Source organism: Ursus arctos, unplaced genomic scaffold (genome assembly GCF_023065955.2).
Source record: "Ursus arctos isolate Adak ecotype North America unplaced genomic scaffold, UrsArc2.0 scaffold_14, whole genome shotgun sequence".
NCBI lineage: Eukaryota > Metazoa > Chordata > Mammalia > Carnivora > Ursidae > Ursus > Ursus arctos.
Window position 1 is genome coordinate 70,826,107 of NW_026622808.1, and position 20,535 is coordinate 70,846,641.

The 20,535-nt window shown below is 48.0% G+C and overlaps 1 protein-coding gene across 3 annotated transcripts in view; it reads right to left on the reverse strand.

Moving 5' to 3' along the window:
• CHCHD6 (coiled-coil-helix-coiled-coil-helix domain containing 6) overlaps positions 1-20,535 on the reverse strand; it is a 238,113-nt gene that overhangs the window by 20,872 nt on the left and 196,706 nt on the right. The window contains exon 7 of one of the 3 annotated variants that reach the window (XM_044385114.3): positions 18,386-20,201. The exons of the other annotated variants lie outside the window; for them this stretch is intronic. Within the exon in view, the coding sequence (XP_044241049.2) occupies positions 20,198-20,201 (4 nt within the window). The 3' untranslated portion in view covers positions 18,386-20,197. Of the gene's footprint in view, positions 1-18,385; positions 20,202-20,535 lie in introns of those variants that run through there. 3 annotated transcript variants of the gene reach the window in all.

Genomic DNA, 20,535 nt, shown 5'->3' on the forward strand with positions numbered 1-20,535 from the left:
TTCACAGTTCTCTACCTACATGATCTGGAGTGAATTCTTTCGTTTTTCTGTCAGGGCAAATTGTAATGGGATGAGACTCATCCTTGCCAGGCCATCTTGCATTTGAGAAGGGGGGCTACATGTGGAAGCATGGGGCACAGGGCCAGTGTGTGGCCAGCTGGATACCTGCAAAGTGGTGGCAGGGACACTAAGAAGGGAGGGAGGCAGACAAGGGGTGTGGGAAGACAGAGACCAACAGTGGCATGTGGCAGAAGTAGGAGGTAGGCCATATATGGGATTTAAAATCTTCCAGTAGCCACATTAAAAAAGTAAACAGAAATGTGAAATTCATTTTAATGTTATTTTACTTAACCAAATATTATCATGTCAACGTGTAAGCAACATGTTAAGATATTTTATGTTCTTTTTTATACTAGGTCATTGAAATCCAATATAAGAGCCATATATGGCTAGCAGTGGCTGTACCTGAACAGTAGAGGACTAACAATTTGGGGGGCCTTATTTTGTGCCAAGCTTTGTCTAGGTTTTCTATAAACATCATCTCATATTCTTCTCCTCCTCCAGCTTGCAAGGGCAGGATCGCCCCCTTCCCCCACACAGATGAGGAAACTGAGATTCAGAGCAGGCGAGCCACTTGTCTCCAGACCCAGGGTTAGGGAGTCACAGGAGGAGGATGCGAACCCAGCTTTGCCTGACTGTTCCCTTGGTGGCGCCAGAGGAGACAGGAGAGGCTGCTGCAGGGTTGTGGGACCACACAGTCCTAGCTGGGTTCCCAGGTGCGGGCAGCTATTTGATTTGGGAGCGTCTTATGTAAACCTCCTTACACAAGTCAAGTATATAAATACCTGTACAGGAATGGCCAAGGCCTTCCATCTCTGTGAATTCCTGGGCCGTGAACCAGCAACTTCCTGCCACATCAGCACCAAGCAAAAGCAGGAGCTCAGCTCTCCCCACCCAACCCAGCATTGTTCTTCCCTTTTTTGAAACGCATGTTGACGCTGGCATTTTACCTCCTAAACAATTCTGTTTAATCCATGTTAGAGATTTGCTATGCTGTATAATCACCTTTTCGTAATTTTCCTTAATTCCTCAAGATGCATTTCTACTTTTGAACAAATAAATGCAGCTTCACTACTCATTTTTCCCGTATGGGAAGTGTCATAAATTTTACATCCATGACTAGCTGCAAGCTTTGTATTATGAACATCCTATTTTTCCCTTTCTATCTTCAAACAGACTTTTGGCCTTTGCTTAAATAGGCATTTAGACTAAGCTGCACATGGTTTTGAGCTGATGTAGCAAGAATCTGTACAGTAACAAAACCCGAATGCAGAGAGCCTTTTGTCACAACTGTTAGCGCCCTGCACTCTCCTAGCACGGCAACCCGGCCAGGCCGCACGCCTGTGCTTCACCTGTGTGCCGCCGTCCCCATCTCTAGGACACTAGGACATGAGTCTGGGACTCGGGGACTAGTCATCCTGTGAGCCTGGGACTCGAGGACTGATCAGAGTGAGCCTAAGACTTAAGACCTAGTCACCAAGGGAGCCTGGGACTTGAGGACTAGTCACCGAGTAAGCTTAGGACTTAAGACCCAGTTATAAGTGAGCCTGGGACTCAAGGACTAGTCGACTAGTCATTGAGTGCACCTGGGATGCAAAGAGTAGTCACTGAGTGAGCCTAGGACTTAAGATCTAAGGTCAGGGAATGAGCCTGGTACTCTAGGACTAGTTGTCAAGTAAACCTAGGACTTAAGAACTAGCCATCTTGTAAACCTGGGATTTAAGAACTAGTCATCCTGTGAGCCTGGAACTCGGGGACTAGTCATCGTGTAAGCCAGGGACTCATGAACTAATCACTGTTCACTGAACTCTGGACCCACAGACTAGTCAGGTTAGGAGCCTAGGACTTAAGGACTGGTCACCGTGTGAGCCCTGTAAGCACAGACTAGTCAGGGTATGAGCCTCGGACTTGAGTACTAGTCACTGTGCAGGTCTGGGATTCAAGGACTAGTCACTGTGAGGCTGGGTTAGGTCAGGTAAGGCTGCATACCCTGGAAGTGTTCCTAGTTCAAGATCACCCAAGTGGCCCTAATGACTACTTGCTGGGGGGAGGAAGGCTCTCAAAAGCCAGGAGACACACAGAAGCAGGAATGCCACACCGAAACAACTGGCCCCTCTATTTCCTGCCAGCACTGCCATCCTGCTTACCAGAAACCAAGACGAAGGGTGAGAGTTTGCTGAAGGCCCTGGCTGAGCGCCCTGCACAACCCCAGGCAGAGCAGGTGACTCGTAGTCATACGTGAATGCCAGAGCTATGAAGCAAGATGTGTGCTCTTTCCAAAACAACCCCCAAATCTGACTAGGGGTGTCTTTGAAACCCAGAACTATGGGTCATAAAAACTGTTTTCTCATCTAGGATTGATGTGACAACTGCTTCAGTCCTTTCACTTAAAAAAATCTGTGTCTAATCCACATTTAGGAATTTCTACCTGTTTGAGGTAGGAGTTAATTTCCTTGACCCAAGGAACTAATGTAGAAGATAAAGAAGGGGAGAGCAATGTTACAGAGGCTCCCCAGCTCTGACTCCCAGCAGAGCCTGACAGTACGCGTTATGATGGTGACACTGTGCACGGCGCATTGCCAGCACTGTCAGGGCTAATGACCCCAGAGGCGACTGCTATTAGCCAATTCACTAATTAGAGGCCTGTTTGTAGAGCTAATGGGAAGGGTAATCATTTGTTAGCTTAAGTAAAACTCCCGGGCATTCCTGACAACTGTCATCATGGAAAAGTCTGGGAGGCAATTCATCTATCCCTGTGAAATTCAAAGAAAGAATCTCGAAAGCCAGAGTCATCTTTGACAACACAGAAGTGAACATACCCTCCTTAAGGAATTTGCTGGTAGGAGTTTCCTGCTTTGGCTCCTAATAGATCCTCTTTAGTAGCAAATAAATATGTGTATGTACAGACACAGGCACATTTCCACGTTTGCATTCCAGTGGTCTGATTTCTGTGGGTTCAATCCAATTTCTCTCAGACTCTGAGCCTAGGGAAACAGTCACAGCTAATGCCACTGACAGGAGAATAGCTCTGGAATCCCAACACGGAATGAAGCAATCCGGTGAGGGACTGTGTGAGTGTATGAGTGAGACAGAGTGTGTGTGTTACCACGGATGTGAACGAGCAGGTGTTTGTGTATGAGTATGAGTGAGAGTACGTTAGTGTGTATCTGAGTGTGTGAATGTGTTCACATGTATGTGAGTGCATATACATTAACGACTGAGTGTATGTCAGCATGTTTGTGTGCATGTGTGTACATGCATGAGTGTGTTCGCATGTACGTGAGCAAGCATATGAGTGTGCGTTAGCATGTGAGTGTGAGCATGAGTGTTAGTGTGTATGTGAGTGTGTGTGACTGTGTTCACATGTACGTGAGCAAGCATGAGTGTGCGTTAGCATGTGAGTGTGAGCATGAGTGTTAGTGTGTATGAGTCTGTGTGACTGAGTGTGTTCACATGTACGTGAGCAAGCATGAGTGTGCGTTAGCATGTGAGCGTGAGCACGAGTGTTAGTGTGTATGTGTGACTGTATGTGTTCACATGTATGTGAGCAAGCATATGAGTATGTGTTAGCATGTGAGCGTGAGCATGAGTGTGTCAGTGTGTATGTGTGTGTGACCGTATGAGTGTGTTCGCATGTACGTGAGCAAGCATATGAGTGTGTGTTAGCATGTGAGCGTGAGCACGAGTGTGTTAGTGTGTATGTGAGTGTGTGTGACCGTATGAGTGTGTTCGCATGTACGTGAGCAAGCATGAGTGTGCGTTAGCATGTGAGTGTGAGCACGAGTGCGTTAGTGTGTATGTGAGTGTGTGTGACTGTGTTTGCATGTACGTGAGCAAGCATGAGTGTGCGTTAGCATGTGAGTGTGAGCACGAGTGTGTTAGTGTGTAACTGTGTGACTGTATGAGTGTGTTCGCATGTACGTGAGCAAACATATGAGTATGTGTTAGCATGTGAGTGTGAGCACGAGTGTGTTTGTGTGTGTGACCGTATGAGTGTGTTCACATGTACGTGAGCAAGCATGAGTGTGCATTAGCATGAGTGTGAGCACGAGTGCATTAGTGTGTATGTGAGTGTGACTGTGTTCGCATGTATGTGAGCAAGCATGAGTGTGCGTTAGCATGTGAGTGTGAGCACGAGTGTGTTAGTGTGTGAGTGTGTGTGACCGTATGAGTGTGTTCGCATGTACATGAGCAAGCATATGTGTTAGCATGTGAGTGTGAGCACGAGTGTGTAAGTGTGTAAGTGTGTGTTCACATGTACGTGAACAAGTGTGTGTGTAGGAAGAGGGAGTATTTGGATTAGTTTTACTTGGCTTGTGTGCTAAAGATCAATAAAAACAGCCAAATTTTCTAAAAGATGTTTTTATTGACTCGTATAACTTTTAAAAAGCATGAATAATGAATAAAGAATATTATTGTTCTGGGGCACTTGGGTGGCACAGCGGTTAAGCGTCTGCCTTCGGCTCAGGGCGTGATCCCGGCGTTATGGGATCGAGCCCCACATCAGGCTCCTCTGCTCTGAGCCTGCTTCTTCCTCTCCCACTCCCCCTGCTTGTGTTCCCTCTCTCGCTGGCTGTCTCTATCTCTGTCAAATAAATAAATAAAATCTTAAAAAAAAAAAGAATACTATTGTTCTTTCTGGGGGTATTTTAGGGACAGACTAAACCAATGCCTAGGATTTAGGGTTTTTTTGGCTTGCAAATGTGGGACCTGGAAGAATGAACTCTTCTTAATTGTTCTCACCACCAGAAGAAAACTTAATCTGCCACCCAAAGCTTCCTGAACCTCTTTGCCTTGGTCCTGCTGGATGCAGGGTGCACCCCCACAGATATGACAGGAGAATCCAAGAAGTCACAGCCCCTGTAGCAGAAGTACAGAAAGAGGCTGCACCTGGCTGGGGGCAGGGCCTAAATTCTGGAGGAGGCCTTAGAGATTGCAAGTCCCTCGAGGCCCTGCTATAGTGAGAAACTGAGGCCCGGAAGGTGAAGCTACTTCTCAGGGTCATGGGTACATCCACTAGACAGCACAGGTGTGAACCCAGTCTCCTGACTGTGCCCTGGCCTGACATCCTGCTCATTTGGCAGTCACCCAGATGCTGACCCCATCCCACCCAGATGGTGCTCCTTTCAGAGGTGGTGAAAGGTGACTCTTCAAACAGGGGGACCCAGGTCCCCCAGAGGGCAGGAGTCTTGTGACTGTGGTTGCCACAAGTTGGCTGCTGAATTAATGTCCAGATGGGCACCTCATCATGGCCAAAGGGGCGCTGCAGCCTCCCCACACCTGGTCCGCACGTGCTCACTTGTGGCAACCTGGTGTCACCTGGCCATGGGACACATGGGCCACCTTGCAGCTCCAGCATGGCAGCACAAAGGTCTGTGTCCCCCTGAACAGCCCATGCCAGGCCCACAGGCCTCGGGGTGCTGTGCTCCCTCCCATAGGGCCACTGGTCACTACAGGCTCTCCTGACTCAGGCCTGACCCTGGGGAGGGGCCCAGGCAGGGGGAAGACTCCTGGCTTCAGGAGAAGGGCTGTGGCTTCCCTAGGGCCATTGTTGCGATTTAGAAGCTGGGATGGATTTACTGGAGTTCCCTGGGGGCTTTTCTGGGGAAGCGATTAATTTGTTGGCTAGAGTACATTCACTTTGGCAGTGGGTCTATGTGCAGAGCTCATAACAATCACATAGGAGCTTGTTTAAAATGCAGATTCCATGGCTCCCAGCTTGGGGCATGGCCCTGGACTTGGCGTTCCATGGATTTTGGGGCAAGTGGTCTATGGACACCTCGAACCCTGGATTATGGCAGATCTGCAGAGCACCACACCATCGAGGCTACTGAGGGCTCTGGACAGAAGGGTATGGCGAAGGCCCTGAAGCAGCTCTCTACTCTGGACAACAGCACAGAACATCTTGCCAGAGTCTCTGTTGTCCTATAAACATGTGCCTTAGTGGTCCTGGGTTCTGGGTCACTGCAGGATAACACCAATGCACCCAGGCTGTGGACAGAAAGGCTAGGCCCTGGATCCAGGCCCTGCCACTTCCTTACGCAACAATCTTGGGCAGGTTAGCCAGGCTGGTCCTGTCTCCTCATCATAAAAACAGGGTAACCTTGTCTCCCTGTGCCAGGCAGGTGTCAGAGCTCTGTGAGATGGGTAGAGTCCCGACCTTCCTGTGGTGGTGTCTGTCCTGGCCCCTCCTTCCCAGTACAGAAAACCCTAGGAGCCTATAAGCTGGTATTGACTACATCCTCTTTCTTCTCGTCATCAGCTTGGAGCAGACTGCAGAGAATGGGAGCTCCGAGAGCTCTGGAGGTGGGAATGCGGTGGGGGGCAGTGGGATTAGGACCATAAGTAGAGTGGAGCACATTAGGCATATCTACCTGAAATGTTCTGGGGGACAGACTGAGGGGGGCTTCTGATCAAAGTTCACCTGCTCCTCAAGCGCCTTGAGCCCTGAGCCAGTCATAAGGGCCACTCAGTGATGTGCATGCATCCCTGTGACTAGTCATTCTAAAAGGATCCAAACAAGTAGATCTCCACACATCAGCCTAACTAACTAAGATCAGAGGGAGGCTGACAGCAAGACAGAGGGGATCAGCTCTGAAAAACAGAGTCAAATCAATAAATGGGTCCTGAAGATCTGGGAATGGGCCCAGGATGGAAATGAAAGGCACATCTAGAATACTCACTTCCATATGCAGAACCTCAATTGGACTGGTTTAAGCAAAAAGGGCACTGACTGCCTCTAGTAACTGGGAAATGCCAGGGTGACTTCACGAGGGGCAGAGGGCCTTTCCATGGGAAGGGCGGATAGGAGTCCCAGTCTAGCAGGGGTGAGGCCAGGCAGGGCCTTGGGTGCTGGGCATAGAGCGTGGGAAGCAAATCCTCATGTCTCCCTGTGCCCTACTCCATGGAGACCTGCCCCACACAGCAAGAATGGAGCCTGTCCCCAGGGCTTCCTGATGATCAGGTGGCCCGGTCTAGGCGGAGGAGACGAACCAGGCAGCAGTAGAGGGTACAGGGAAGGGCAGGACCAGATGGGAAGAGGTAAACTATGGGTTGATTTTTGTCTTGCTTCCAAAGGAGACACAGCTGTAGATGACAGAGGGCAAAAGGGGAGGCACAGGAATGGACAGAGGTTTGCTTCTCAGCCCTCACAAAAGCCCTGTGGGTGCTGGATAGTCCCCCCCCCCCTTTTACAGAGGAGAGGACTGCGCCCCAGAGAGGGGACTCTTGGCCAAGCTTCAACCAACGAATGAGAGGCATGACCAGGATTTAATTCCGGTTTCTCTGCTTCAAAGCCCATGTCTTTCTCTTATTCCCAGCCACCTCCCAGAAGACAGGACAGATCCTAGCTAAAAAGTACGGAAGGTCTTCGTGGGCGGGAAGGTGACTGGTAAGGACCAAGCTCTTCTCAATGCCTGCACCTGAGAACACCAAGAGAACTTGAGGCCTGGACCACCAGGTTACTGTTGGTGACCTTTACAGAACCCTGGAGAATGAGGAACACTGGGATACTGGAAAGGAATAGTCTTCCATTTCATGGTTTTCAAAAGAATGCATTCCATAAAACATAGGTGAACGCAGATAAGATTCTAGAATGGCCCAGTAAAGAGGCTGGTTTCAGAGCACTTAGAAAATGGAGAGGTGATTAGTAGGAACAGACAAGGCAATCAGAAACACATCATTCCATACTCTCTTCTCTTCCCTGTAACAGGGATCCTGGCTGGGAGACCAGGGCCACACAGTGGCCCACCAGCCCCAGCCTCTACCTGCATCCATCCAGTGGGAAAAGAGGAATAATGCAAGCTGGATGCCCAAGGATGTATGTTAGGAACTGGTTGAATCGCTGGACCCACATGGGCAAGGTCAGCTTTGGAGGCGGTCTCTACTGGCATTCTATTTTGAGCCTTGTGCAACTTATTTTCATCAATGACTTAGCCGAAGAGAAGAGCTGGCAAGTTTACAGAAGACAGAGTTAGATGTGAAGTTGAATACGTCAGATGACAGAATCCACATACCCAAGTCATCAATCTATAGGCTGGACTTTTAGTCCAGTCTACCCCAAATGACGTTTACTGGGGATAAATATGAGGTCCAGAACCCAAGTCCAGAGCAATTAGTGACCATGCATGGAGATAAGTTTGTCTGAAGCTTTGTATGAATGGTCAGTGAGGTCCAGTTAACAGGGCAGTGGACAATCAAGCTAATATGGTGCTGCAGCCCAGTGAGAGTGTGCTACAGACAGAGCCCAGTATCTAGACAAGGGAAGTGATGGCTGCACTGCACTCGGGCTGGTCAGCCTGCTCTGGCTCCCAGAGCCTGCTGCTAATAGGGAGCACAGGGGGTGGAAACGGAGACTGGAAGCCAGGCGTGTGTCTCATTGGGTGGTTTTAGGAACTGGGCATTAGTGCTGGAAGGATAAAGCTGTAATGTTTTACAAAGGGATGTAAAAGTTCCCTTTGAATATCTGTAGGGCTGGCATGCAAAGGCACCTTCACTGAGCTCTACAAAGTCCCAAGGACAGAGCTAGGAAGTTCCCAAGACATAGCCCTGAGCTCCATGAGAGAGCACTTCTCTAATAGGGCCATGAAAGATAAAACGGGAAGCTTAATAAAGACGGGCGCTGGCAACTAAGCTCATTTTCACGGAGGCAGTAGAACTCCTGGGGGCAAGCACCCCAGGAAGGATTCATCTATATCTGGGATCAGATTAGATGACCCTGAGGGCCCTGCAGTTTCAGGAATGCCACCAGGCAGAGTGACGCAGAACCTCATCTCATTTGTGTGTGTGGGGGGGGGGGGGGGCGGGGTGAGGTAAGGGGGTAGGGGCAGTGGCAGTGGGAGTGATGGTTTTGGAACACTTTAGAGAGTTCTTAGGAATCATGGCCCAGTGAGGATACCCTCAACTCACAGAGAGACTGGATGTTACAGAGAAGGCTCGGAATCATGGGTCTCAATCCCCTTGGATCTGACTATACCAGAAACAAAAGCCCTTTCTTGTACAATAAAACCAGCAACCAATGGCCACAGGTCGAACTGGGTGTCTCAGGGTCCACTCCAGCCTGGATCTATAGCCTTGGGATGAGCATGAACCAAGGCCAGCCACATCATGTACGCCATTTCTCTGAAGGTGAACCCTTCAGGGCAGGCCCTCTTGTTGGTCTGCGCAGAGACACACAACTCTGATGGCAGTGGGTGGAGACCTCAGCCATTCACAGCCTGCATCATCCCTGCCATGTGCTTCCTTCCTAAGGCCTGGAGACTGCCAGGATCTTGAAATCCAACCACCTGAGATACCGGCCTCCACTGAACTCTAAGGTCTGTTAAAATGAGTATGCTTTTAGAGTGCCGCAGGGAAATAAATCTTTCTGGAACATCCACCCTGGTCCTGGAAGAATCAGATACCAGGAGACGGTATCCAGCCTCTGCCAGCGTCTGCCACAGCGGGTCCTGCTGGCAGCCTCTGGTGCAGTCAGCAGAGCCCAGAGCCCTTATTGCTTGCAGAAGGAGGGGCAGTGTGGTTGACAGTGATTAGATCTTAGGGGAATTCTTTAGTTCTGCCACATTTCACCACTTGACAAATTCCTGACCCTCTGCCAGGGCTCTTTTCTTGGGAGGAATGAGTGTGCACACCCAAGTGCTGCATGCCCAGAGTGGGTCCAGGGCAGGGCAAGGTGGTGCTGTTGTGCTAAGGCCCATCCTCAAGTTAGACAGAAAGGCCCCGCTTGCGACAAGGCTGCTCCTTCCCAGGCAGAAATGACCATGATGAAACCCAAGCAAAAGCTTTCTCTTAAGAACCAGAACAGGGGAGGCAACAGGACCAAGAAAAATAAATCTAATGACAAGAATGCTAAGCCCTAATCTCTTTACCGATTAAAAAAAAAAGAAGAAAAACCCAAAACACAACGATTCCTCTACTGCAATAACATTTAATCCCCAGAAGTTAATCTAAATGTAACAATCGAAAGAAAACAAAAGTGGCACAAAGGAAAAGAGCCCCAGCAAGGCCTCTGGGGACACGCGCTTTAGTCCCCAGGCGAGTCTGCTAATAGAGCTGGGAATGAAATGCCATTTTTGTCTTTGTAGAGAGGAGGGGATTAACAAACTGTCTTCTCTAACTCCACCTTCCTGAGTCATGGATCTCTGAGCAGTAAGAAAGAACAGGGCAGAGGCTGGCTGCCCCTGGAGGCTGCCCTTGCCCTAGAGCCATGGCTGCCATTCAGAGCCCGCCAAGTGGGGTCTGCCTGGGGAACGGGCTCTAGGAGCTTTGAACACAACGGACCGTCGCTGAGCCCACTGCCCCCATGGTCGTCAGACAGGTTCCCCTGCCCCTCCTTGCTCCGGTATTGGGGCGGCTAAGGAGCCCCTCACCTGTCTACAGCCCTGGGGATGGTACACAAACCCTCCAAGTGCTTATGCTCGTGCTCCTGTCCAGCCATGGTCAGGAGCCTCCCTGCCTTCCCGCTCCTCATCTGTTCCCACTGACACGCAGAGTCTCCCAGGGATCAACCATGCCCATGCCTGGGTATCTGCACAGTCTGTTCTTGTTGCTTGGTGCTGCTCCAGTGTTGGACAGTCCATCCCTGACCCTCTGGCCAGAAGTCCCAGTCCCCTCTATCCCATTATCTCCTTTTATCCTCCTCACGGCACTTAAAATCATCTTATTTCACTGCTGACCGTTTGTCCATCCTGCTGCCCTGAGCGAGGGAACCCTCTCTGCAGGGCCCACGGCTGTGCCCTGCCTGGGCCGTGCCACGCGGGGCCCCTCAGCACGTGTCTGCTGAATGCGTGAGTCATCCCGGCTAGTAGTACTGCGGCGGCTTCCTAAACAGGCTTCCTCCCTCCCACCTCAACACCATTACCGTTTCATCTCCCAGAAGCTGCCAGTTATCTTTCTAAAACACAAATTCGATCATATCAATTCCCTGCTTAAAAGCTTTTTTATGGCTTGCCACTGCCTGTAGGGTGAATTCCAAATTCTTTCGTATGCACAGAAGGCCCTTTACATCTGGACCAGCCCGCCCTTCCAGCCACATCTGAGCTTCATCCGTACCCCCTCAGTATCTGCTTCTCCCCCAACTCCAGTGCCCTACCTTCTTCTAACAGCCCAGAGAGAAAGGAGCCACTCTCAGACTGCTTACACTGACCATTGACAGCAGAGCCTGCCTAGACCCAGCACAAACATGAATCCATCTCTGAAGCCCCACTGTGCTCAGGCAGGATTAACTGCTCCATCTCTTCTGCTCCCAGACTGGCTTTTTCATACACTGCTGTAGCAGTTACCATATGTTACAGTGGGGTTCCACTCACTAAATACAGAGTGAAGGCAGAAGTACTGGACCCGCGGATACAGAGATGAGTGAAACAAGGTTCCTACCCACAAGAAGTTTGTAATCTAGGAGAATATGGTGCTTCCGACACAAAAGTGTCAAACAATGCTCTAAGTTGCACCCCAGGAAGTGTCCCTAGGTTCTATGAGGCACCTCAGAGACACAGCTAACTGATCTGGGATGGGCAGGGGGACACGTTGGGAGACACGTGTGGAGTGGCTGGGTGCTGTCTGCAGAGGTGGCAGGCTGCAGGCCGGTGGCATCTGTGTTCTCGCGGAGGCGAAGAGCACGTCTTGTCTACCATGTACACGCTGTGTCTTGTACCAGCCCCAGTGGAGGCTCCAGATCACCATCACCTAACCCTCTCTTTAAAGAGAAGTGATTATCAAAGTTTTACAACCAGGAAGTTATGGGCAAATACAACTAGGCCCTCCCCGACTCCCTGCTGTGGACGACGTTCCACAGAACCAGAGCAGGAGCTCCAGACTGAGTCACTAGAAGTGGGGACAGTATCCCTGCCCTAAGCAGGGGTCAAGCGCAAACCACTAGGAAACTCTCCCAGGGAGAAACCCCGTGGCCGGCTGCCTGCCAGCCAGGGGAGGCCAACAGAACACTGACGCAGAGGAAGTGGCCCTTCTGTTGTTTGTGATCAAATGGGGAAGAGGGCTGGCATATACCACATTCCGGGTATAGAGCAATACTTGGCTTTTCCTTAAACATCTCCAGAGGAAGATAAAGGCTGTACAGCTTCCTTCCCTCCGTTATGTTAAGAGCACTCATTGCAAGTCGGGAAGTCCTTCCCTAGATCTAACTTAAATTTTCAAGCTGCAGTTCAAGGCTCCAGGCCTGTACCAATCAGAGTCTCCTAAGACGAATATAGGTACATCCTCTGGCTAGGCTTCTCCCTCTCTGTCTTTCAGCTTCTCAGCCCTTTCACTGCTGTGCGCCCCCCCCCCCCCCCCCGCCCCAGAGGCCTCCCCAGCCTCTCTGCTGCAAGCCTGAGCAGCACAGCAGGAAGTGCCGCTGCCCAGTGCTTGATGGCTTATGTGACACAAAACCACTGGCTAATCTCTAGGTTTCCTTTGCTCAGTAACATTTCAACTTTGTTCCAGATAGAACCTTTGGCTACACCTGCCTGCAAAAGCCACGCTGCCTGCTTCAGGGTTCATCTTCTGTTATCTCCCTGCTAACGCGTGAGATGGCACATCAGCCCAAACCCAGCCAGCAGCACCTGCAGGACTCCAGGGCAGTGGGCTGGGCCCTCACGAAGGCAGTGATGGGGCAGCCTGGAAGGGAAGAATTCCACTTTCCCCCGGACCCCTAGCTTTCCAGGAGCTGGGCTTCTGATGCCAGAGTCTCGATGTCCATTCTGGCTTCATCCAGAGTGGCAGCTCATCGGCGCCTCACGTGTTCACACGTCACATCAGATTTCTTCTGAACAGGAGCCACAGCTAAAGGACATTCAAAACCACAGATCTAGTCCAACAGTCTCCGTCTTTGATGGAGAAGTTCAAAGAAAGGGCAACAGGCGAGTTAGAGGCCAAGCCTTGATCAGAAGACAACATACTGACACACATGTGCACGCACACACACAGACACATATAGCCACACATGTGCACACACATGGACATGCACTCACACACATGTACACTCACATTCACACATACATGCCCTCCCACACAGTCACACACGTACACGCACACATGTACATGCGTGCGCATGTGCACAAACGCGCAACCAGGAACACAGTTCCAGGGTCAGCTCTCATCTTTGTGTGTGGTCCCTGCCAGCTATCAGCTTGGGATCTGGTTCCCAACTGTACTGGGAACCTCCCTCTCCCTTGGCCCAAATCATCATTGATTCTTCTCTTGCAATGTCTCTATATTCTTATTAATTTTTAATTACACAAGCTGCACATAAGTATCTCTCTCTCTCTCTCTATTTTTTTTTTTTACAAAATTTAAAACATAGCAGATAAGTTACAGTCCCTTCTGACTCTTTTTATATAATACTGAATGCCCTTGAACTGCCCAGGGGTAACCATAGTTTTCTGTTTGGAGTGTATCTTTCCAGACTTTCTTGTCTACATCCACATAAACTGCCCATACCTACAGAACAGAGAGACTGTGTGTGTGTTAAGTGTGCATGCACAAACTACAACCTGATTTGTTCACCCAACAACATCTCCCCAGCATCTTCCTGCGCTAGCACACAAAGCTCCAGCTCATGTTTTACCCTCTGTTTGCTATTCCAGAGTCAGATCTCGCTCACTCACTGCCCTATTCACGGGCAGTGCGGCTGCCTCCAAATCTGCCAGTCTGGAAACGGGGCTCCATGCCCCCTTGCCTGTGGCCGCTTGTGCACACACATGAGGGTCTCTGCAGGGCGTGTCTCCAAAAGGAGAGCTGGGGGTCCTGGTGTGTCCCCTTCCTTTGTGGCTCCAGGTCTAGACAGTTGTTGAGTCGCTCTATGTACCAAGGACTGCACCCTCTTTGGCTACTGCACTTCAATCTCTCTCTCATTAAAATGCGAGCTTCTATATAAGTAATACCTACTGTTTACTGAGTGCTTACTCTATGCTTAACAAATTGCCTCATGATGCCCTTAGAACAACCTTCAGAAGCAAGGGACATGTGTTCTGTCATCTGATGCAGGCCACACATCAGGCAGCATGGCTGGGAATGCACTCATTTGTTTGACCTCAGAGTCCTGCCCTAAGCCACCCTACACTCCCCCCCACCCCACCCCCCACCGCTGGACCTGGGGCCCTGCTGTGCACTGCAGAAGCGTCCACGTAGAAGGTGCTTAGACAGTGAACAATTTGTTTGTGGACCCCACCTCTTAAGTCTACACAACGGGCCTCAGCTCATCCGCCCACCCAACACATGCTCAGTGAGCATCTATCACAGCTAAGTCCTGGACTGGATAGTGCAGATGCAGAGGGAAATAAGATATTGGACTGACCTCTGGGGAAGACAAACAGTCAACAGAAAAGATGCTTAAGTTGGATTGTGAAAAGCAAGCATACTCTGCAAGGAAAAAAGAGGGGACATTCTAGACAGAAAATAGGATCTATAATGGTAACTAGATATATTCTGTATTCTGAAATCAGGAACTAAGCAGAGTCTCAGCCTGGAAAACTCGGTCTTCAGAAGTCACCTGATCCAGGGCTGGCAAATAGGTTTCACCTTGAATGCCAACCCTGATGACAACCCATCCAGGTTCAGGGGGAGATTGCTGGGATCCTCTGGTGATGTCTGCTGGGGGCACACGATGGGGTGCAGGCAAGAAGCCAACCACTTCCTCTCCCCAGTGACACCACTGAGGCTCTTCAAAGGTGGTCCACACTCACTTCCAGAACCAGTCCACCCTAGATCTTTTGTTTGGACTTTCCATCCCCACATGCCACACAAACACTACCTTTCTTGTTGAATTCTCTCTCTACATCATCTCTCTTTTTCTACAGAAGAGGCAGAACTCTGCCCTCACTGCAAAAAACCCTGGGTAGGGGACGCATGCATGCAGGCACCCATGCTGGAATTTACAGCACCAACATGAGGTGGGGGGATGTCTAAGTCAGCTAATCAGCAAGCAGCTAATCCCCTTGTCCTGCAAATTCCTGAGAGGTTAGTATCCTGGTAGAGTAGAAAAGAGCTAGATTCATATGGGCCTGGGTTCAAATCCCACTCTGCCACCAGCCGGCTGTGTGTCCCTAAGTACTTCTGTGGATTATCACATTTCATTGACACACAGGCACCGTCATTTTCCCTGCTTTATTGCCTAGTGAACTAAGCCTGAGAGGTTAGGGGACTTGGTTTCCAGATCTGCAAGGTGGGACAGTAATGGCATCTGCCACCAGAGCTTCCTGTGAAGAGGAAACCCCGGGAGCCACGTAAGTGCCTAGCAGAACAACTGCATGCGGGTTTTTAAAGAAATGTATTAACTGAATTTTGATTCGTTAAATGAATTATTAAATGGGTTTTGATTTGTAACCTCTCAAAGAACCACGTACACCAGTTTAAGCCACATATTTTGGTAAATTTCTGAGTAGAAAATGCTCCTTTTACAAAATTATGTAAGATAGGGAAGTGAGAGTGAGACACAGCTTTTGAAATGAGACTAATTTGAACATTATCTGGATCAATTAAGACAGAATGCTATTTTATTTGGGGTTCAAATAAATCACCATTGTTTTAATAGGTAATCAATCTGTCTGTAGCTCAATAAACAGAGCACCTGAGACTATACTCTCAGGTGAGCCCAGCCCCTCCCCCACAGGTTATTTAATAAGCCCTGGCTTCTAGGTGAGGGTGAGAGCTACCATAGCAGCTCAGCCCCCACAAGTTCCAAGTCACTGTGTCCACATTAATCAGACCTCTCCAGATCAAAGTCCCTGCAGCACAATGACTCAGTTTCAGGAAACAGTTAATAACCTTCTTCCTTCAACTCAATTGTTCTAACCTCTTTGAGGGGTGGCTCTTTGTGGGGCCAGGGAGGACTGTACAAGTTTCCTGACAGGGAGAAGTCGCGACAGGCTCTGAATGAATCCCACGGGAAGAGGACTGAAGGTTGTCATAAAAAATAGATGTGACACAATAAATGCAGGATGTTCCCTGGGGTCTTAATCTCTTCCTTCAGAAAACCTGAACAATCCCGCCTGCCGTGCTGTTGTGAGGTAGAGGGGCGTGCACGTGTGTGCACGTGTGTCTGTGCACGCATACATACTTTGGATATCCACTTCTACCCCAACGACAGAATTCTTCCAAAACAAGAGTCTCCACACTGTGAATACTGGCCTCACCAACGACATTCTTCTTTAGCCTTGAGTTCTTCGTTGAGCCTCTGACAGGCATCTTCTGAGGCCTGGCACATATGGCAGGCTTAGCAGGCCTCAGGAAAGCTTAGCAAGCCCAAGAAAAGTTGGGAGGGCCATCCGTGCCATTGGTGTCTGATGTTGCTAACGAGTATTTGATTGACTTTGCTTTAGTTCTTACTCTCTTTCCTTTACCTGGCACGGCCATTTTCTGCTTGGCAAACTAATCATTCCTCAAAAGCTAAGTTGAGACTTCTGCTCCCAGCTATAGTGGAGTAGCTTGGGGAAGAATTATACTCTCCTCTGAGAAAGAAATTTTAAAATCTGAAATTTAAAAAGGACCAGACAAAATAGGAATTGAGAGCCAAGATTATGAAGGGAAGGGAACTGTAGAGAGGTTAAGTACTCACTTCGGAGCCACTTGTCCACACTGAGTTTTTTGGCAATTCTCGATGCAGGAAGGGAGGCTGAGAGTTGGGCAAACAGCATCAGCTAAAGGATAGAGAAGCCTCAGGGCTTCTGGCAATCTCATAGGAGTATGGAGAGACAATAGTCCTTTGGAGCTCAAGGCTGCCAAGACAGCTAGGCCTTGAGGGACCAGGATTCTGGAGAGAAGGGGACTAAAATACAATGAGCCAACACTCATTGGTTTTCTTCTGTTAAGGCATTTGTCACATTCTTGAGCTATTTAAGGCAAGAGACTAAGGAGCCAAGAAAAAGCCACTGAAAGGCAGAGTGGAATTTACAGAAGTCTCACAGAACTGAGGAAGCAAACATAGGGGTTCGGAGCTCACCAAGAAAGGAGGGGCCCTGGAGCCTTGGAAAGCCAAGCCCTAGAAATAAGGGTAAATCAGAAGTAGCCTGAGCTTTATCAAACCTGCAGCAAGCTTCCAGTCAGCTCAGTCCCTCAGGTGGCCACCAGGGGATAGGGTGGAGCACTCTGGGGGAGAAGATACATTCCAGAGCCTCTGTACAATCTCTGTACAATGCCTGGCATTCAATCAAGAATTACCAGGCACACAAAGAGACTAGACCAAGAGGGAAAAAAAGGCAACAGAAACAGACCCTCAGATGATATCAAAATAACTATAACTAATAGGTTTCAGAAAACAGAAGGCAAAATCAGAATCTCACCAGAGACTGGGAATCAAAGAAACAAACAAACTAACTAACTGAACTTCTAGAATTGACAAAAATGTAATAATTGAAATTCAGAATTCAATAAATAGGTTTAAGAGAGACTTGACACATTAAAAGGATTAGTGAAGTGAATGGTCAATAGAGAAATTGCAGGTGACAGCATGAAGATTAAAAAAAAGTGATGAAAAACAGAAAAAAAGGCACAGAGGCAAATGAGACACAGTAATACATGTAACTGAAATGCCAGAAAGGAGGAAAGACAAAATAGGGCAGAGTTTTATTTGAAGAGATAACAGCTGAGAAATTTCTAAAACAAAAGGACATCAAACCCCAACACATGAACCCCAAGCAGGAAAAAAGAAAGAAAATGGACTCCTAGCCACATGACAGTCAAATTGGTAAAAAACCAAAAACAAAGAAAAGCTAAACATCAGACAGAGGGAAAAAGGTAATTACCAAAAAGGAGTAATAATAATATCAAGAGCTGAGTTCTCCAGGGAAAAACAGATATCAAATCAGAATGTAAAGATACCTTCAAGGAGCTCGAAGGGAGGATTGCTATATTCTTCAAAACTAAAGATGAAACAGATTTCCAGACAATTAAAAATAGAGAATTTATAATCAGCAAAGTTACACTAAAAGAAATACTACGGAAACTCTTCAGTTAAAAGGAAAGTGATCTCAGAAAGAAACTAATGATACGGAAAATCTGAACCTAACTGACAAACACAGAATGCTACGCAATTGGCAGAACAAACATTCTTTTCAAATATACACAGAAGGCTTAGCAAAACTGATTATATACATGGCTATAAAGGTCCCAAAATTTTGGAGGATTTAGAGTATGTCCTTCAACCACAGAATTAAACTGAAAATCAATTATTCAAAAAGTAACTGGAGGGGTGCTGGGCTGACTCAATCAGTAGAGTGTACGACCCTTGATCTTGGGGTCATGAGTTTGAGCCCCAGTTGGGGGTAGAGATTACTAAATAAGTAAAAGTTTTAAAAACATTTTTAAATAAAAAAGTAACTAGAAAATTACCAAATGTTTGGAAATTAAGCAATATATTTTGAAATGACCCATGAGTTGAAGAAAAAAATCAGAATAAAAATTAGAAAAATTTTGAACTGAATTATAATGAAAACACAATATATCAAAACATAAGTGTGTAGCTAAGGCTTTGTTTATAGAGAAGTCTATACCTTAAGAGCATATATTAGGAAAGGAAAGGAAAGGAAAGGAGAGGAGAGGAGAGGAGAGGAGAGGAGAGGAGAGGAGAGGAGAGGAGAGGGGAGGAGAGGAGAGGAGAGGGGAGGAGAGGGAGGAAAGAAAGGGAAAGGAAGAAAGAAAGAAAGGAAAAAGAAAGGGAGAGAGAGAGAGAGAAAGGGAGAAAGAAAAAGAAAGCAAGCTAGCTGAAATTGTACTTCACTAATTTTGGGATACAAGTGAAATCTCTAACATGGTTATAAAGTTCTGTGTGTTCTGGCTTCTGCTGACATCTTAGTCCTGGTCTCTCATCCTTCATCCTTGTCTCTGTCTTCTCATTCATTCCTCTCCAGTCACACTAGCCTTTCAACTCCTCTAATATGCTAAATCACTTCCTGCCCCTGGGCCTTTGCACACGTGGAAACTTCTGTTTGAAGTGGTCTTTCCCCTTCCTTGCTCTGGCCAAAGCCGCCTCATCCTGTAGGAATTCGTTTAAATGTCACTTCCTCAGAAAAGCCTTCCCAAACATCTAAGTCTGCATGAGGGTCCTCAGACACGTGCCTTTTAATTCAAACACTTTCTTTCATGGCTCATTACCATAATCAATCATTGTTTGAGCAATTGCTTTTTATGCAATTAATTTAAAAATATTGTTTGTCATTCTCCAAATGACAAGCTCCTTGCTGACAGGAACTGGAGCTGTCTTGTTTATCATTCTATCACCAGCACCTAGCATGGTGCCTGGCAAAGAGTAGACACTCTATACATGTATGTTAAATGAACAAATGAATACACGGACATCTAGTTAGCCACCTAAGTAACCATCCAGTTTACTCAAAGTTGTTAAAAGATGCTCACTGTCTTGGAAGAGAACTATTACTGCTGTCAGCAGTTGGCATTTATTTCTGTGGCATTTACGATGCAATTTACAATCATTTGCTAATCCAAGAAATCTCCCAATCAAGGATTCCTCCCTCCATCCCCAATGTTTAAGTAAAATAATTTCTAATTCTGCACTGCTTCCTGTTTACTCTGTTTGGGCAAAGGCAATTTTTTTTTTCTTTTTTTAGTAAACTCTATTTATTGAATCTGTGCCACACTATGCCAAGCTGGGTGCTGCGAGAGAGATTCAAATGACTGCCATTATTAATAACGGTCACAACACCACCACCAACTGCTGACACGTGAGGTCTACTTTCTCTGTGTTATCTCACTCAAAGCATTAGAGGGGTATCAGCTCTGTTTTGCACATGAGGGAATCAGAGAGGTGAAGTGACCTGCCCAACATCACAGGACTGACCAGTAAGAGGCAGGGCCAGGTTGGATTCCAGGTCTGCCTGACTCTAGAGCCCAGGCAGGCTCAGCGCCATCCCAATGCCCATCTCACATTCAGAGGGGCCCTCGAGGGACAGCAAAGATGCAAAGAAACATGGCGAAGAGCCGTGGCTCTGAAGCATGTAAGTGAAGCTCGACCCCAGCCTGGAGTGTGGTCATGGGCCAGGTGAGGGCACCCCACCTCTCCAGCTTCGGTTCTTCAGCTGTGAAGTGTGATCATGGGCCAGGTGATCCCACCTCTCCAGCTTCAGTTCTGCAGCTGTGAAGTGTGATCATGGGCCAGGTGAGGGCACCCCACCTCTCCAGCTTCAGTTCTTCAGCTGTGAAATGCCAACAATAGGAAATGAGAGGACACAATGGAAGTGCCTTGCAGAGCACCTCCATTTAGTCATATGCTTAGCATATAGTAGTAATTATCAAGCGATGTTGTAAACCTTTGAAAAAACCTTTCACTTCACTCAGATTAAGAAGACACTCACATGCCATCTCCCCTTTGCCTTCAGAAGACATGAGGATGAGAAAGGATGTGACAGCAAAGTCAAATGCACTAACCCTAGGGACCAGGAGGCCAGGAGTCTCCACTCTCAGGATGGTGGGCCACATGGCAGGTGGCAAATGGCATGGTCACTGACAGTAAAGCTGCCTGGCTTTTCC